A 16,524-nucleotide genomic window follows, 5' to 3' on the forward strand; every position below is an offset into this window, starting at 1 on the left:
AAGCAGAAAAAAAAAAAGCCGGATGTGGTGCTGTGACTCAAGTGGTAGAGTGATAGCCTTGAGCTGAAGAGCTGAGGGACAGCACCCAGGCCCGGAGGAGTTCAGGCCCCACGACCGGACCCAAAAAAAAAGTTAAAAAATGCAAGATAGGACTGAGAATGTGGCTTAGTGGTAGAGTGCTTGCCTAATGGTAGAGTGCTTGCCTAACATGCATGAAGCCCTAGGTTTGATTCCTCAGTACCATATTAACATAAAAAGCCAGAAGTGGCCCTGTGGCTCAAGTGGTAGATTGCTAGCCTTGAGCAAAAGAAGCTCAGGGACATTGCCCATGCCCTGAGTTCAAGCCCTAGGACTGGCCAAAAAAAAAAAAAAGGAAGATAGATTTGTATATCATTCCGTTTTCATTTTGTTATATTGCTCCTATGTTGGGAAATTTGTATTAACATTCTCTTTTTGAAAAGAATTAACAAATTCTAGAATTAAAAAATCCAACTTCTAGCAGGTGCTGGTGGCTTACACCTGTAATCCTAGCTATTCAGCAGGCTGAGAGGTGAGGATCTCTGTTTGAGGCCAACTTGGGCAGGAAAGTTCATGTGACTCTGACCTCTGATAAACTACTCAGAAAAAACTGGAAGTGGCACTGTGGCTCAAGCGGTACAGCACTAGTCTTGAGGAAAAGAATCTCCGGGAGTGGAGCCAGGCGCCAGCAGCTCATGCCTGTAATCCTAACTACTTAGGAGGCGGAGATCTGAGGATCATGGTTCAAAGCCAGCCCTGGCAAGGAAAGTCCGTGAGACTTTTATCTCCAATAAACCACCAGAAAACCAGAAGTGGCGCTCTAGCCTTGAGCTGACGAGCTGAGCGACAGGGCCCAGGCCCAGAGTTCAAGCCCCATGACCGACAAAAAAAAAAAAAAAGAATCTCCAGGACAGAGCCCAGGCCCTGAGTTCAAGCCCCAGTACCCACCCACCCACCTCCACACACAAAAGAACCCCATCACACTGTTAAAAATTATTAAAGACCCCACAGAGGTAATGTGAGTTCTTTCCTTCCTTCCTTCCTTCCTTCCTTCCTTCCTTCCTTCCTTCCTTCCTTCCTTCCTTCCTCTTTTTCTTTCTTTCTTTCACAAATTACTGCTATATTGCCAAGGCTAGTCTCCTGAGTAGTACAATAAGCAAACAAAAACTTAGAAATATGCACATACACACACAAAAAAACTTTTCAGATTAGTATTTAGTAGAAAAGTTTTTGAAATAAATAAGCTTGTCACTACAAGGAAAACAATGTACATTGTTGCTAATGACAAAAATGTAACTTTTAGGGCTGGGAAGGTGGCTCAGTGGTAGAGTGCTTGCCTTGCATGCATGAGGCCCTGGGTTCGATTCCTCAGCACCACATAAGCAAAAAATAAAAAAGCCAGAAGTGGCGCTGTGGCTCAAGTGGTAGAGTGCTAGCCTTGAGCTGAAGAGCTGAGGGACAGCGCCCAGGCCCAGAGTGCAGGCCCCACGACCGGACCCAAAAACAAAACAAAACAAAAAATGTAACTTTTAGAAAAAAATAGTCTTTTTCAAAACTTGCATCGACTTTCCCCATATTTTAAAATCATTTTTGTTATTTGTTTTTTTCTCTGCCAGTCCTAGAGCTTGAACTCATGGCCTGGGCACTGTTCCTAGCTCTTTTGTTCAAGGCTAGTGCTCTACCACTTGAGACACAGCTCCACTCTCAGCCTTTTTGGTGCTTGATTGAAGATAAGGGTCTCATGGACTTTCCTGCCAGGCCTGGGTTTGAACCATGATCTTCAGATCTCAGCCTCCTGAGTAGCTAGGATTACAGATGTTAGCCACCAATGCCCAGCTATTTATCCCTCTTTTTACTCAGGTTTTCTCTATCTTGTTCAGTATGGCTAGGAACTGGGCCCAAACTAGAATGCAAATTTACTTTACCAATTCATACCCACTTCTCAGTGGAGACAGATTCCCAGAATTCTCTGTCATGTTGTAGCCCATGGATGTTGCCTTTTCATATCGTAGCTAATGAAACCTTTATTTTGTGTGTCTGTGACAAGTTTCTGGATATCAGCCGCAATAATGCCATTATTTTCCAGGCGGAAGACAGGCAGAGGGAGGAACAGCTCGTCTCATTTGACAGGTAAAGAATATTTTACTTAATCTACTAGATAGTTGATGGAAGACTGTATCTGGGGGCTGGGAAGGTGGCTCAGTAGTAGAGCGCTTGCCTTGCATGCCTGAGGTCCTGGGTTCGATTCCTCAGCACCATATAAGCAAAAAGAAAAAAAGCCGGAAGTGGCGCTGTGGCTCAAGTGGTAGAGTGCTAGCCTTGAGCTGAAGAGCTGAGGGACAGCGCCCAGGCCCAGAGTTCAGGCCCCACGACCGGACCCAAAAAAAAAAAGACTGTATCTGACTGGTTGGTTGAGTGATTGATTAATTGATTGATACCCAGTAGTGGGTATAATGCTGGGGCTTGCTTGCTCTGGTTATTGCTCTACCACTTGAACCACCACACCTCTAGTCTGACTTTATGCTGGTTAATTAGAGATATATTCTCACAGAGTTTTGTTTTTTCTTTATTTGCCAGCCATGGGGCTTGAACTCAGGGCCTAAGCACTGTCCTGAGCACTTTCACTCAAGACTAGCCCTCTACCACTTTGAGCCACAGCACCACTTCTGGCTTTTTTTGTTTATGTGGTAGTGAGGAATTGAACTTAGGGCTTCATGCACACTAGGCAAGCACTATACCACTAAGCCACATTCCCAGCCCCTCTCACAAGACTTTTCTACTCAAGCTGGCTTTGAGCCACAATCTCTTAGTTTCCCTACTCCTAAGTAGCTAGTATTACATGGGTGAGCCACACTATCCAGCTTTATATTGATTAATTGTGTTTAAAAAAAAATCAAAAGCTGGGTGCCAGTGCCTCATACTTGTAATCCTAGCTACTCAGGAGGTTGAAATCTGAGGATCATGATTCAAAGCCAGCCCTGGCAGCAAAGTCTGTGAGGTTTGTATCTCCAGTTACCCACCAGAAAACCAGAAGTGGTGCTGTGACTCCAAGTGGTAGAGCACTTGCCTTGAGCAAACAAGCTTAGGGACAGTGCCCAGGCCCTGAGTTTAAGCCCCATGACTGAAAAAATAAAATCAATCATTAGATAATAAAGAGGAAAAAATAAAGGAGAACCTGGGATAGGTAGTTTATTATTATTAAAATAAAATTAAAAAGTTATATCCATAGCTGGACACCAGGAGCTCATACCTATAATTAAGCCATGAGACTCATCTCCATTTAACCACCAAAAAGCCAGAAGTAGAGTTATGGCTCAAGTGGTAGAGGACCAGCCCTGAGAGAAAAAGTACAGAAAAGGCACCTTGAATCTGAGTTCAAGCTCAAGAATTGGCGTGTGTGCGCATGCGCGCGCGCACACACACACACACACACACACACACACACACACACACACACACACACACACACACACACACACACACACACACACACACACACACACACACACACACACACACACACACACACACACACACACACACACACACACACGGGCTTTTTTAAGATCTTTCAGCCATGAAAGGATTTAAAAAAAAATTTTTTTTGGTCGGTCATGGGGCTTGAACTCTGGGCCTGGGCACTTGTCCCTCAGCTCTTCTGCTCAAGGCAAGCACTCTACCATTTGAGCCACAGCACTACTTCCGGTTTTCTGGTGGTTCATTGGAGAGAAGAGTCTCACAGACTTTTCTGTCTGGGCTGATTTTGAACTGTGATCCTCAGATCTCAGCCGCCTGAGTAGCTAGGATTACAGGCATGAGCCACAGCACCCAGCCGAAGGGATTATTTTCAACATGAATTTAAAAAAATATAACAATCCCCTGATATCTCTCTGTGGGGAGAATGCTTCACTCACAGAAATAAGTACAAAGCCTGGCATTGGTGGCTCATGCCTGTAATCCTAGCTACTTAGGGGGCTAAGATCTGAGGATCTCGGTTCAAAGCCAGCCTGGGCATAAAAGTCCCTGAAACTCTAATCTCCAGTAGACCACCAGAAAACCGGAAGTGGCACTGTGACTTAAGTGGTAGAGGGCTAGCTTTGAGTCGAAGAGCTGAGGGACAGCACCCAGGCCCAGAGTTCAAGCCCTATGACCCCCCTAAAAAACAAACAAACAAAAAAGGAATAAGTACAAATCCACAAATCTATTGATTAGAAGGTCTCAGTCATCTTAGGTCTAATTGAAATTTAAGTTCTTCAACATGTTGGAGTCTGTTTACTTACCTTAAAAATAAGGTAAATATAGCCTTCTGGATTTTTATTAAGAAGAAATTTTCTAAGTTAATCTCTTTATTATTATTTCAGGTATTTCATTAATAAAATGCTAACATGCTTTAATCGCATTTAAATAAGTTTTTAAATATGAGGCTCTGATCTTAGCTCATCATTAAAACTCAGGTTGTGAAAGATTCCAGGTTGAGGAATTCCTGTCCAAAATGTCAAAACTCATCTCATTTTTTACAGTATTAAAATGTTCTACCAGGGCTGGGAAGGTGGCTCAGTGGTAGTGCGCTTGCCTTGCATGCATGAGGCCCTGGGTTCAATGCCTTAGCACCACATAAGCAGAAAAAAAGAGCCGGAAGTGGCGTTGTGGCTCAAGTGGTAGAGCGCTAGCATTGAGCTGAAGAGCTGAGGGACAGCGCCCAGGCCTAGAGTTCAGGCCCACGACCGGACCCCTCCCCCCCCAAAATAATAATGTTCTATCATAGATATTTATTCGTACACGTACTCCTTCCCTACATCACTGAGCACCTCAAAGGCCTGGAGGGCTCTGTCTTACTCAGTTAGCACAGGTAAGTTACCTAGCCTGCTGTTGCACAAGGCAGCAACACACTTTGCCTTGGGAAAGTGGGCCGGAGAAACTCACTGAGTTCAATCAAACCTGTGGCTACTTTCCTTGTCTAGGAATCTTAGCACAATTACAGAGTGAACTCCTAAGTGGTAAGAGCCGAGAGTCCCATTCTCCTTAAGTCTGCTTCGTCGCACTTTTGCCCATGGAGGCTGAGACTTGTTTTCTTTGCATTGTCAGCTCTTTGCCAGTGGCTTGGAAAATGTGCTCCTAAGGGCCATTGTAGCAATGGCAGACTTGGAGCCCTGGTAATGTCCTTGCTTCAGTTCCACTGGCAGCAGAGATGTAGATGTGTTTCCCCACACCTTAGAGAGGAGGAATCAGCTGGAGTTCTTGTCTCCTTGCAGCCATGAGGACTGGAACCAGATGCAGAGCCAGGAAGACGAAGCGGCCATCACTGAACAGGATCTGGAACTTATTAAAGAGAGGGAAACAGCGATCCGGCAGCTGGAGGTAAGAGCTAGGTCATGTCTTTCATTGACTCAGTGGGGCCTGAAGGTATCTGAGCTGTCTAGCCTGAATTTTCCCTGGATTATTATGAAAAAGCATGAAATGAGGTATGGTGTAGTTTGCGGATTGTTTCAATTTAGTCACGGCAAATTGGAACTATTTCTTTTTTTTTTTTTTTGGGTCCGGACGTGGGGCCTGAACTCTGGGCCTGGGCGCTGTCCCTCAGCTCTTCACCTCAAGGCTAGCACTCTACCACTTGAGCCACAGTGCCACTTCCGGCTTTTTTCTTATGTGGTGCTGAGGAATCGAACCCAGGGCCTCGAGCATGCAAAGCAAGTGCTCTACCACTGAGCCACCTTCCCAGCCCCAAATTGGAACTATTTCTATGGTCGTATTAGCCTTGGCTCCCAGAACTATTCAAATCCTTTCCTCACACACCAATTCTTTTTTTTTTTTTTTGCCAGTCCTGGGGTTTGACTGGGCCTGGGGTACTGTTCTTGAACTTCTTTTGCTCAAGGCTAGCACTCTACCACTTGAGCCATAATGCCACTAGCGCCACTTCTGGCTTCTTCTATGTGTTACTGGGGAATTGAACCCAGGGCTTCATGCATGCTAGGCAAGCACTCTACCACTAAGCCATATTCCCAGCCCATCACACACCAATTCTTATTTGGCCATCTTGGGAAATATGAATGGAAAACAGCAAAACAAATATTATATTGCTTTTTAGGATTTTTTTTTGTGGGGGGGGGGAGGGTTGGTTGTGGGCCTGGGGGGTTGGTTGTGGGCCTGGTCACTGTCCCTGAGCTCTTCAGATCAAAGCTCATGTTCTAACACTTTGAGCCACTGCTCTACTTCCAGTTTCCTGGTGGCTTATTGAAGATAAGAGTCTCATGGCTTTTCCTGCCTGGGCTGGCTTTGAACCATGATCCTCAGGTTTTAGCCTCCTGAGTAGCCAGGATTACAGGTGTCAGCCACCAGCACCTGGCTACTTATTAGGATTTTGTCCCTAAAACCCAATGGCAATTTTTTGGCAGGGCTCTGTGGAGAGCCCCTTTACTTCATCTGAGCAACCTGGTTATAAGGCAGCCCAAAATCTTGTTCTTTTTTTTTTTTTCTAATTTTTTTTTTTTTGGTTGGTCATGGGGCCTGAACTCTGGGCCTGGGCACTGCCCCTCAGCTCTTGAGCTCAAGGCTAGTGCTCTACCACTTGAGCTACAGCACCACTCCGGTTTTCTGGTGGTTTATTGGAGATAGAAGTCTCACAGTCTTTCCTGCCTGGGCTGGCTTTGAACTGTGATCCTTATATCTCAGCCTCCTGAGTAGCTAGGATTATAGGCATGAGCCACTGGCGCCCAGCTTATTTTTTCAATTTCCCAATTCACCCTCCAATAATACATCAGTAACTGGATTGGTGTATGTGAATTTGTTTGTTATTATTTTTATGGTCTGGGGTTAAAACTTAGGGCCTTGTGCTTGCTAGTAGGCAAGCACTCTATCACCTGAGCCATTCCTGGGGTTTGTAGATTAAAAATTGGCACATATCCACAACCTAATAATTTTTGGTTGTGAGGCCTTAAGCGTGCACGGGCGCACACGCGTGCGCCTGTGTGTGTGTGTGTGTGTGTGTGTGTGTGTGTGTGTGTGTGTGTGTTTGGTCGGTGGGGTTTGAACTCTGGGCCTGGGCGCTGTCCCTCAGCTCTTCAGCTCAAAGCTAGCGCTCTACCACTTGAGCCATAGCCCCACTTCGGGTTTTCCAGTGGTTTATTGGAGACAAGAATCTCACGGCCTTTCCTTCCTGTTCTGGCTTTGAACTGCGATCCTCAAATCTCAGCTTCCTGAGTAGCTAGGATTACAGGCATGAGCCACCGGTGCCCCAGCAGAAGCATAGATATTTTAAAGCCAGGATTTGAGACTACTATCCTAGGTGCCACCACTGTTTTAAGTTGAGACAATTTGTCAAGTCATGCTTATTTTATTGTCTTCAATGTGACATCTTTGTCACAGCTTTCCTTGATTCTGGTTTATTTAGTTCTCTAAGATTAGAAATTCAGGGAATGGACTAAAAGCTCAGTAGAGCTAAAGGAAGGAATGGATTGGAATGTAACATGTCAGGAATGGGATGGATTCCTTCACAGTCAACAGAATGAAAACCAACGTGATGTCAAATAGCTACATAGTGAAGCTGAGCTATTTGCTCTTGAACTCAGTTGTCTTTTTGTTCATATGGCCCTTCCTTTGCATTAAGACACAATTCACATCCTACTTCTTTTACAGTCTTTCTTTTCTACACACCTTCTTCTACTTCCTCCTCCTCCTCCTCCTCCTCCTTCTCCTCCTCCCCCCTCCTCCTCCTCCTCCTCCTCCTCCTCACTCTAGGCCTGGGCGCTGTCCCTCAGCTCTTCAGCTCAAGGCTAGTGCTCTACCACTTGAGCCACAGCATCACTTCTGGTTTTCTGGTGGTATATTGGAGATAAATGTCTCATGGAGGTTCCTGCCCGGGCTGGCTTTGAACCATGATCCTCAGATCTCAGCCTCCCGAGTACCTAGGATTACAAGTGTGAGCCATCAGTGCCTGGCTCCTCCACCTCCTCCTCTTCCTACCCCTCCTCTTCCTCTTCCTCCCCCTCCCCATCCTCCCCCTCCTCTTCTTTTTCTTCTGCCTCCTCTTCCTCCTTCTTCTTCTGCCAGCACCTCCTCCTCCTCCTCTTCTTTCTTCTTCTTCTGCCACCTCCTCCTCCACCTCCTCTTTCTGTCATGGGTCTTGGACTCAGGACCTGGGTGCTGTCCCTGAGCCTCTTTTGCTCAAGGCTAATACTCTACAACTTGAGCCACAGTGCCATTTCCGGTTTTCTGGTGGTTATTGGAGATGAGTCTCATGGGCACTTTTCTGCCCAGGATGGCTTTGAACAACAATCCTCAGATCTCAACCTCCTGAGTAGCTAGGATTATAGGAGTGAGCCACCAGCACCCGGCCTCTTATTATTTATCTTACTGTGTCCTTATTTCTTCCATCCCACTCCATCTTTGTATATTCATAGTAGTTAGCAGACAGTCCCAACTCTAGTGGACTCATAGTAAATGTCTGAGATGCCGGAAGAACTCTTGCCAAGTTGTGACTCTAGTCATCCTCTGAAGCAGGAAGGGACTCTTCTGATGGATATCAATGAGTCCTGGCTTCATTGTACTTCCCATGCCAGAGAGAAATGGCCACATCGCTTAGGAGCACTCCTTTAATAGGCCAGAATCTCATTGCCCTTCTGCACAACCAATAGACAGTAAAAACTCAAATGGGGGGGGGGGGGGAGAAGGAGAAGGTGGCTCAGTGGTAGAGCGCTTGCTTTGCATGCATGAAGCCCTGGGTTCAATCCTCAGCACCACATAAGCAGGGGGAAAAAAAACTGGAAGTTGTGCTGTGGCTCAAGTAGTAGAGCACTAGCCTTGAACTGAAGAGCTCAGGGACAGTGCCCAGACCCAGAGTTCAGACCCCATGACCGACAAAAACAAAACAAAACAGAACAAAAAAAACCTCAAACAGGGGATTTGACTTTCATCACAGCCAGAAAAACGACATGCAGTTCAGCCCCTAACCTGATGGTTTTTCCTTTTTCAGTCTGAGAAGCAGACCATGGAACAGGCTGTTGACCTTTCACCCTGGAATTGCCATGGCTAACTCATACGGCTCTTGGGCCTCAGTTGAAAGCTCTTTATAGAGTATTGTTCTAGTAATGATAAGTCCAGCAGCTCCTTACACCGTTCCAGTCTCAGTCCTAGGGGAAAAGTGGCTTCTTGCTTGTGAATATGTCTTCCTTATGTTTCCCCATAGCACACTTCTGTGTAAGCCATTTCAATTCTCTAGTCAAGGTCTCTGTAGTCCTTTTTTTTTTTTCTTTTTCTTTTTTTTAGGTGCCAGTCGTGGGGCTTGAACTCAGCATCTGGATGCTGTCCCTGAGCTTCTTTTGCTCAAAACTAGTGCCCAAAGCTCCACTTCTGGCTTTTTGGGGGTAGTTTATTGGAGATAAGAGTTGCACAAGCTTTTCTGCTCTGGCTGGCTTTGAACCTCGATCCTCAGATATCAGCCTTCTGAGTAGCTAGGCTCACAGGCGTGAGCTGCCAGTGCCCAGCCTTCCCATGGTCTTTACTGCCGTTGGGCGGGGCCCATAGGCTGCGGCAGGAAGAGCTACATGTAGCTGTCACACTACAATCTGTCCCTCCAACACTTCAGCTTCTGTGTAGTGCTCTTTAAGATCAGATGGTCTGAGGGCTGGGGAGGTGGCTCAGCGGTAGAGCGCATGCCTTGCAAGCATGAGGCCCTGGGCTCGATTCCTCAGCACCACATAAGAAAAAAGCCGGAAGTGGCGCTGTGGCTCCAGTGGTAGAGCTGAAGAGCTGAAGAACTGAGGGACAGCGCCCAGACCCAGAGTTCAGGCCCCATGACCAGCGAAAAAAAAAAAAAAAGATTAGATGGTCTGACATTGGATGGTCTTACTGGCAGCATGTCCAATTAACATTGCTGAATGGGTGGCTTTGGTGCCTTTTTTCTTTTTTCTTTTGCCAGTCCTGGGGCTTGAACTCAGGGTCTAGGCTCTGTCCCTGGGCTTCTCTTTTGCTCAAGGCTAACACTCTACCACTTGAGCCACAGCACCACTTCCAGCTTTTTCTGTGTATGTGGTGCTGAGGAATCAAACCCAGGGCTCCCTGTATGCTAGGCAAGCACTCACCACTGAGCCACCTTCCTTGCCCTGCTTTGGTGCCTTCTGCATTATAGTATTAAGTAGGTAATAACAGGTCACTGACTGTTTATAGAGAAAGTTTTTATAAGGCTTGAAAACCATGTGCTAGGTGCTGGGAAGGTGGCTCAGTGGTAGAGCGCTTGCCTTGCATGCCTGAGGCCCTGGGTTCGATTCCTCAGCACCACATAAGCAAAAAAGAAAAAAGCCGGAAGTTGCACTGTGGCTCAAGTGGTAGAGTGCTAGCCTTGAGCTGAAGAGCTGAGGGACAGCGCCCAGGCCCAGAGTTCAGGCCCCATGACCGGACCCGCACCCCCCCACCAAAAAAAAAGAAAAGAAAACCATGTGCTATGTTAATAGTCAAACTTTAGGTAAGTAGAGGATGGGAATCTTCTAACATGCTGCTTAAGGTTGGGTAATCATTTTTTTGTCTTTCTTAGGCTGACATTTTGGATGTCAATCAGATATTTAAAGATTTGGCCATGATGGTCCATGACCAAGGTGATCTGATTGGTAAGTATTACTGATCTCTTTAACCTCAAGGTGAATGATAGTATTTGTGTGCAAAAATGTTAGCAACAGGGCTGGGAAGGTGGCTCAGTGGTAGAGCGCTTGCCTTGCATGCATGAGGCCCTGCGTTCGATTCCTCAGCACCACATAAGCAAAAAGAAAAAGCTGGAAGTGGCGTTGTGGCTCAAGTGGTAGAGCACTAGCCTTGAGCTGAAGAGCTGAGGGACAGCATCCAGGCCCCAGAGTTCAGGCCCCACGACTAGACCAAAAAAAAAAAAATGTTAGCAACACATCTGCTATAGACATCAAATTTAGAAGTACCATTTAAAAAATATTAAATTCATTTGTGTGTGTGTATGTGTGTGCATGTGCGCATGTGTACATGCGCTGGTATTCGGGCTTAAGCTCCAGACCTCAAGCTTTCATTTGTCTTTTTTGTTCAGTGCTGAGGCTTTACCCCTTGAGCCATAGCTCCACTTCTGGAGATGAGAGTTTTGTGGGTTTGTTTGCTAGGATGGCTTCAAACCTTGATCCTCTGTTATCTCCTCTTGTGTAGCTAGGATTACAGGCCTGAGCACCTGGCCAAATTCATTTTCTTAGCCATTTTCTGGTACTGTCAATGCAGAAGTTAAAGTGCCCTCTGTGTATACTCAGCCCCATTCACTTGGTAAGTATTTGTTTAGAGAAAGAGCTATCATGGGCTAGGAAGGTGGCTCAGTGGCAGAGTGCTTGCCTTGCATGCATGAGGCCCTGGGTTTGATTCCTCAGCACTACATAAGCAGAAAAGGCCAGAAGTGGTGCTGTGGCTCAAGTGGTAGAGCACTAGCCTTGAGCTGAGGGACAGTGCCCAGGCCCAGAGTTCAGGCCTCAGGACCAACCAAAAGAAAAAAAAGAAATAGCTATCAGCTTCTCTGTGTGTGTGTGTGTGTGTGTGTGTGTCACAGCTCCACTTCCAGCTTTTTGTTGGTGAATTGGAGATAAGAGTGTCACAGACTTTCCTATCCCAGCTGCCTTTGAACTGTGATCCTCAGATCTCAGTCTCCTGAATAGCTAGGATTACAGGTGTGAGCCATCAGCGCCTGGCTAACTTTTAAAAAGCTTTTTATGTTAAAATAATTTCATTTATAAGGAGTTGCAAAAATAATACTACTAGAAACTCCCTTATACTCTTCTCTAGAATTGGCCTTGTTTCCTTTCTGCCCTGTTTACTCTGTAATGAAACTTCCGTTCTATGTGTGTATATATATATGTACATAAATATTTTTATCTGGGCTGGGAAGGTGGCTCAGTGGTAGAGCGCTTGCCTTGCATGCCTGAGGCCCTGGGTTCGATTCCTTAGCACCACATAAGCAAAAAGGAAAAAAAAGCCGGAAGTGGCGCTGTGGCTCAAGTGGTAGAGCGCTAGCCTTGAGCTGAAGAGCTGAGGGACAGCGCCCAGGCCCAGAGTTCAGGCCCCACGACCGGAACCCCCCCCCCCCCCAAAAAGAAAAAAAATGGACCAGATAAAAATATATATATATATATATATATATATTTTTTTTTTTTTTTGGTCCGGTTGTGGGGCCTGAACTCTGGGCCTGGGCACTGTCCCTCAGCTCTTCAGCTCAAGGCTAGCGCTCTACCACTTGAGCCACAGCACCACTTCTGGCTTTTTTCTTTTTGCTTATGTGGTGCTAAGGAATTGAACCCAGGGCCTCATGCATATGCAAGGCAAGCGCTCTACCATGGAGCCACCTTCCCAGCTCCTATCTGGTCCATTTATAGGTGGATTTCATGTGCTACGCTGTCCCTTACCCCTAAATGCCTAAGTTTTTAATCTCTATTGAATAGTGCTGTTCTCTCACCAAGGTAGTGTCTTTTGGTTTCATGGACAGTTTAGGTGGTGATAGTGAATCCAGGACCCCACAATGTCAGAAATCTGTTCAGCTTACAGTCTTGAAACACCTGCATGTGCTAAAGCTGTCTACTGTCTTTCTTGCAGATAGCATAGAAGCCAATGTAGAAAGCTCAGAAGTGCATGTGGAAAGAGCCACTGACCAATTACAGCAAGCTGCTTACTATCAGGTAAAAGCTGGTGTCCAACAAAGTCCCTCTGGGCTGCAGACTTTCAGTGTTCAGGGAACACTGAAAACAGGTTTAATTTCTTGCTTGGACTTAAGCTGGAGACAAGGAATCATAATTTACAGCCCTAGTTATACTTTTTAGTATTTCTCTTTGTAATGAGATCTACAAAACCATCAAATCTTGAATACACTTATGTAGAAGACTCAGCTGCAGGGCTGGGAAGGTGGCTCAGTGGTAGAGTGCTTACCTTGCATGCATGAGGCCTTGGGTTCGATTCCTCTGCACCACATAAGCAGAAAAAGCCAGAAGTGGTGCTGTGGCTCAAGTGGTAGAGTGCAAGCCTTGAGCAAAAAAGAAGTTCAGGGATGGTTCTCAGGCCCTGAGTTCAAGCCCTAGTACTGGCAAAAAAAAAAAAAAAAAAAAGTTCTACATCTTAGTGTGGCTGGTATTTAGTGACATGAACCCTTGTTTCCATTAGGATAGTTTAGAAGTGCAGGTAATATAGGGCTCCAGATACTGTATGTTGAATATTGCCATAGGGAATGGCCATAGACTCAACTATGATGGCCATTCATATGTAAATAAATAGTGCATAGTCAGTATGGGACTGTGCCTATAAAGTTAAATTCCTCTACATATTAGTTAAAGTTCTTAGGATTTTTTTTTTTTGCCAGTCCATGGGCTTGAACTTAGTACTTGGGCACGGTCCCTGTGTTTCTTTTGCTCAAGGCCAGCATTCTACCACTTGAGCCACAAGTACCACTTCTGGCTTTTTCTATGTATGTGGTATTGAGGAATCGAACCCAGGGCTTCATGTATGCAAGGCAAGTATTCTACCACTAAGCCACGTTCCCAGTCCTGCTTCTGATTTTTTTTAGGTCTTTATCTCAGATACTGTGAATGAGGTCCTCAATTTAGTGTTGCATGGTTTCTTAGAAGTACATAGCATTTTGGTCATTTTTCCATGTTCCTAAAGATATCAGTTATTTTCTGCATTCCTACAGTAGCCAAAATTTATCTGGAAAATGCTCTTATGGAAGTTTGTGTTTAATAATAGTATTTCCTGGTCTGGGAAGGTGGCACAGTGGTAGAGCGCTTGCCTTGCATGCATGAGGCCCTGGGTTTGATTCCTCAGCATCACATAAGCAGAAAAAGCCGGAAGTGGCGCTGTGGCTCAAGTGGTAGAGTGTTAGCCTTGAGCTGAAGAGCTGAGGGACAGCGCCCAGGCCCAGAGTTCAGGCTCCATGACTGACAATAATAATAATAAATTGTAAAAAATGAAAACTGTGTGATGGAACTGGAAGCGCGGCACAAGTGGAAGAGTGGCACCAGCCTTGGTTGAAAAAGCTAGGGGACAGCACCTAGGCCCTGAGTTCAAGCCCCAGTACTGGTGCAAAAATAAATGAGAACATATGCACAAATAATTTTTATGAATAATATCTAGCAACATAACTATAACTTCTTTGCAAAGTTGCATTTGAGAACAGTTAAAACTCACCCTATTCCCTAGTGCTGGGGACTACTGAGATTTTTGGCAAAGGTATCTGTGTCTTGATTTGTGTATGGAAAGAGTAAATTGTGTGTGTTTGTGTTTTTTGTTGGTCATGGGCCTGAATTCTGGGCCTGGGCGCTGTGCCTCAGCTCTTCAGCTCAAGGCTAGCACTCTACCACTTGAGCCTCAGCACCACTTCCGGCTTTTTCCACTTATGTGGTACTGAGGAATCGAACTCAGGGCCCCATGCATGCAAGGCAAGTACTCTACCACTGAGCCACCTTCCCAGCCCAGAAAGAGAAAATTGTGAATTACAAAGAGGCAGATTCCTGACACACTGTTGAAGTCTCAGATATAAAACATTTTACTCGTTTCACAAGTGTCTTCTCTACATATTTCTTTCCTCAGAAAAAATCTCGCAAGAAGATGTGTATCCTGGTGCTTGTCCTGTCGGTGATTATTACAGTCTTGGCTGTTATTATCTGGCAAGTTTCTAAATGAAGTGTGATTGCCTCAGAGCCTTCTCCTGCTGAGTTGTTTTCCAGGGCAAGTGCTTGCCGGAGGCTTACCAGAACAAAACTGATCCCAAGAAGGCCGCGTATACCAGAATGTCCTGTAATCATTTAGTTAGAAACTAACTACTAACTAGTCCTTGAAATTAGTGACCTATGGAGACAGTATTTATCAATTTATGTATACATGTTGTTGATTTCTCAAATTAGGAATTAACTTATGTGAATTTTGCTTTCCTTGTATTCTGATTGCCCTCCCCTTCAAGTGTTTACTGAAAACTCCATTCTAGATATTCTTTCTGACAGGTGACACTACAGTCTCATAATATTGTCTTTTTATGTGTATATAAAATTTGCCTTTTTACTAGCAATTGAGATGCATTTCTTTCTAGCATCTGGCATTATTGGAGTCTGTCAGAAACTGTAAATAATCCAGCAATTTTTATTATTTAATACTTTAATTTAAATTTCTAAGAAATCTGTTCTTTGTTTGGAAGATTTTGGCACTACATTTCCTGGAAAGTAACAAAACTTGCACATGTGATTCAGATTAAATGACCAGTATCCTATCTATTTGAGCTGGCTAGTTGCTGGGGTTTGTGTTATAATCCGGACTTAAAATTGACTTTATTATCTGCTAGTGTCCTTCACAGCAGTTCATCCTTATACACATGAAGCCATCCTGCTCTCCCTTTTCTTTCTTTTTGCAGTCCTGGGGTTTGAACTGAGGGCCTGAGTACTGTCCCTTAGCCTCTTTGTGCTCAAGGCTTGCATTCTACCACTTGAGCCACAGCACCTCTTCCAGACTTTACTGCTTGGTTTGGCGTTGAACTGCAATCCTTAGATCGCAGCCTCCTGAGTAACTAGGATTACAGGCATGAGCCACCAATGCTTGGTTCCAATCCCTTTTTAAGGATAATTGAATTAACATTAATATATTCAATGATGTCCCTCTCCCATCTGTCTGCATAGGTCAGGAGAATTAGACATAGCATGCTTTTGAAAAGCAGATAGGAATTGTTCAGGATGATTTGATCTTTTTGTTGTCTTGTTTGCTGTGGCTTTAACATTCCTGGTGAATGATGAGTATTCCTGTCCGAAAGCTGCTCTGACCCTATAAGAGTTGCTGGGCAATTGATAGCAGGAAGATTTTAAAAGTCAAACTATATTTGGGTTTAAGACTTAGCTTTGTGGGGCTAGGAAGGTGGCTCAGTGGTAGAGCGCTTGCCTTGCATGCCTGAGGCCCTGGGTTCGATTCCTCAGCACCACATAAGCAAAAAGAAAAAAGCCGGAAGTGGCGCTGTGGCTCAAGTGGTAGAGCACTAGCTGAAGAGCTGAGCGACAGTGCCCAGGCCCAGAGTTCAGGCCCCACGACCAGACCCAAAAAAAGACTTAGCTTTGTGAACCTGATGATAAAGCAAAAAAAGGTTCATTTTTGTAAATAATACTGGTTTATTGGTGTTAGATTTATCCTAATTTATGAACAAGAGGTTACTCTCTCTGTGCATAGTTTTAGACAAAGTTACAATAAAAGATTGATGTCTTGTAATATAAATGTTGTCCACTTCCCTTATTCAAGGGCTAGAACAGTTCAAGGGAACATAATTGGCTGAGGCTCTTACATGAATGTGAATTAGGCCAAGAATTTCAGCCCATCCTTTAGTGACTTAAGAGGATCTAGCCACTTCAGGTATATTTATATCCATTTTTTCCACTCCCCTTCATGTTACTTCATCCATCTCCTTATTCTATATGAATGTGAACAGTAGAGAAACAAGGGCTCAAATGCATATGTCTCTGCACTTTTACACCATCCTACTTCCTTAACACAAATAAACATTAA

General features: G+C 44.9%; 1 protein-coding gene and 1 long non-coding RNA gene across 2 annotated transcripts in view; one reads left to right on the forward strand and one right to left on the reverse strand.

Moving 5' to 3' along the window:
* Stx12 (syntaxin 12) overlaps positions 1–15,252 on the forward strand; it is a 42,081-nt gene extending 26,829 nt beyond the window's left edge. Inside the window, exons 5-9 of the mRNA XM_042688649.1 lie at positions 2,105–2,148; positions 5,271–5,376; positions 10,544–10,616; positions 12,595–12,677; positions 14,578–15,252. Of these exons, the coding sequence (XP_042544583.1) occupies positions 2,105–2,148; positions 5,271–5,376; positions 10,544–10,616; positions 12,595–12,677; positions 14,578–14,670 (399 nt within the window). The 3' untranslated portion in view covers positions 14,671–15,252. The remainder of the gene's footprint in view (positions 1–2,104; positions 2,149–5,270; positions 5,377–10,543; positions 10,617–12,594; positions 12,678–14,577) is intronic.
* Positions 15,253–15,729: 477 nt separating this feature from the next.
* LOC122115258 lies at positions 15,730–16,524 on the reverse strand. The gene is made up of 2 exons (XR_006148737.1): positions 16,074–16,524; positions 15,730–15,867 (listed from the first exon to the last, which is right to left on the reverse strand). It is a non-coding gene; the product is annotated as an uncharacterized LOC122115258 (long non-coding RNA).

Source organism: Dipodomys spectabilis, unplaced genomic scaffold, assembly GCF_019054845.1.
Source record: "Dipodomys spectabilis isolate Male_0828 unplaced genomic scaffold, ASM1905484v1 ptg000118l, whole genome shotgun sequence".
In the NCBI taxonomy this organism is placed as follows: Eukaryota; Metazoa; Chordata; class Mammalia; order Rodentia; family Heteromyidae; genus Dipodomys; species Dipodomys spectabilis.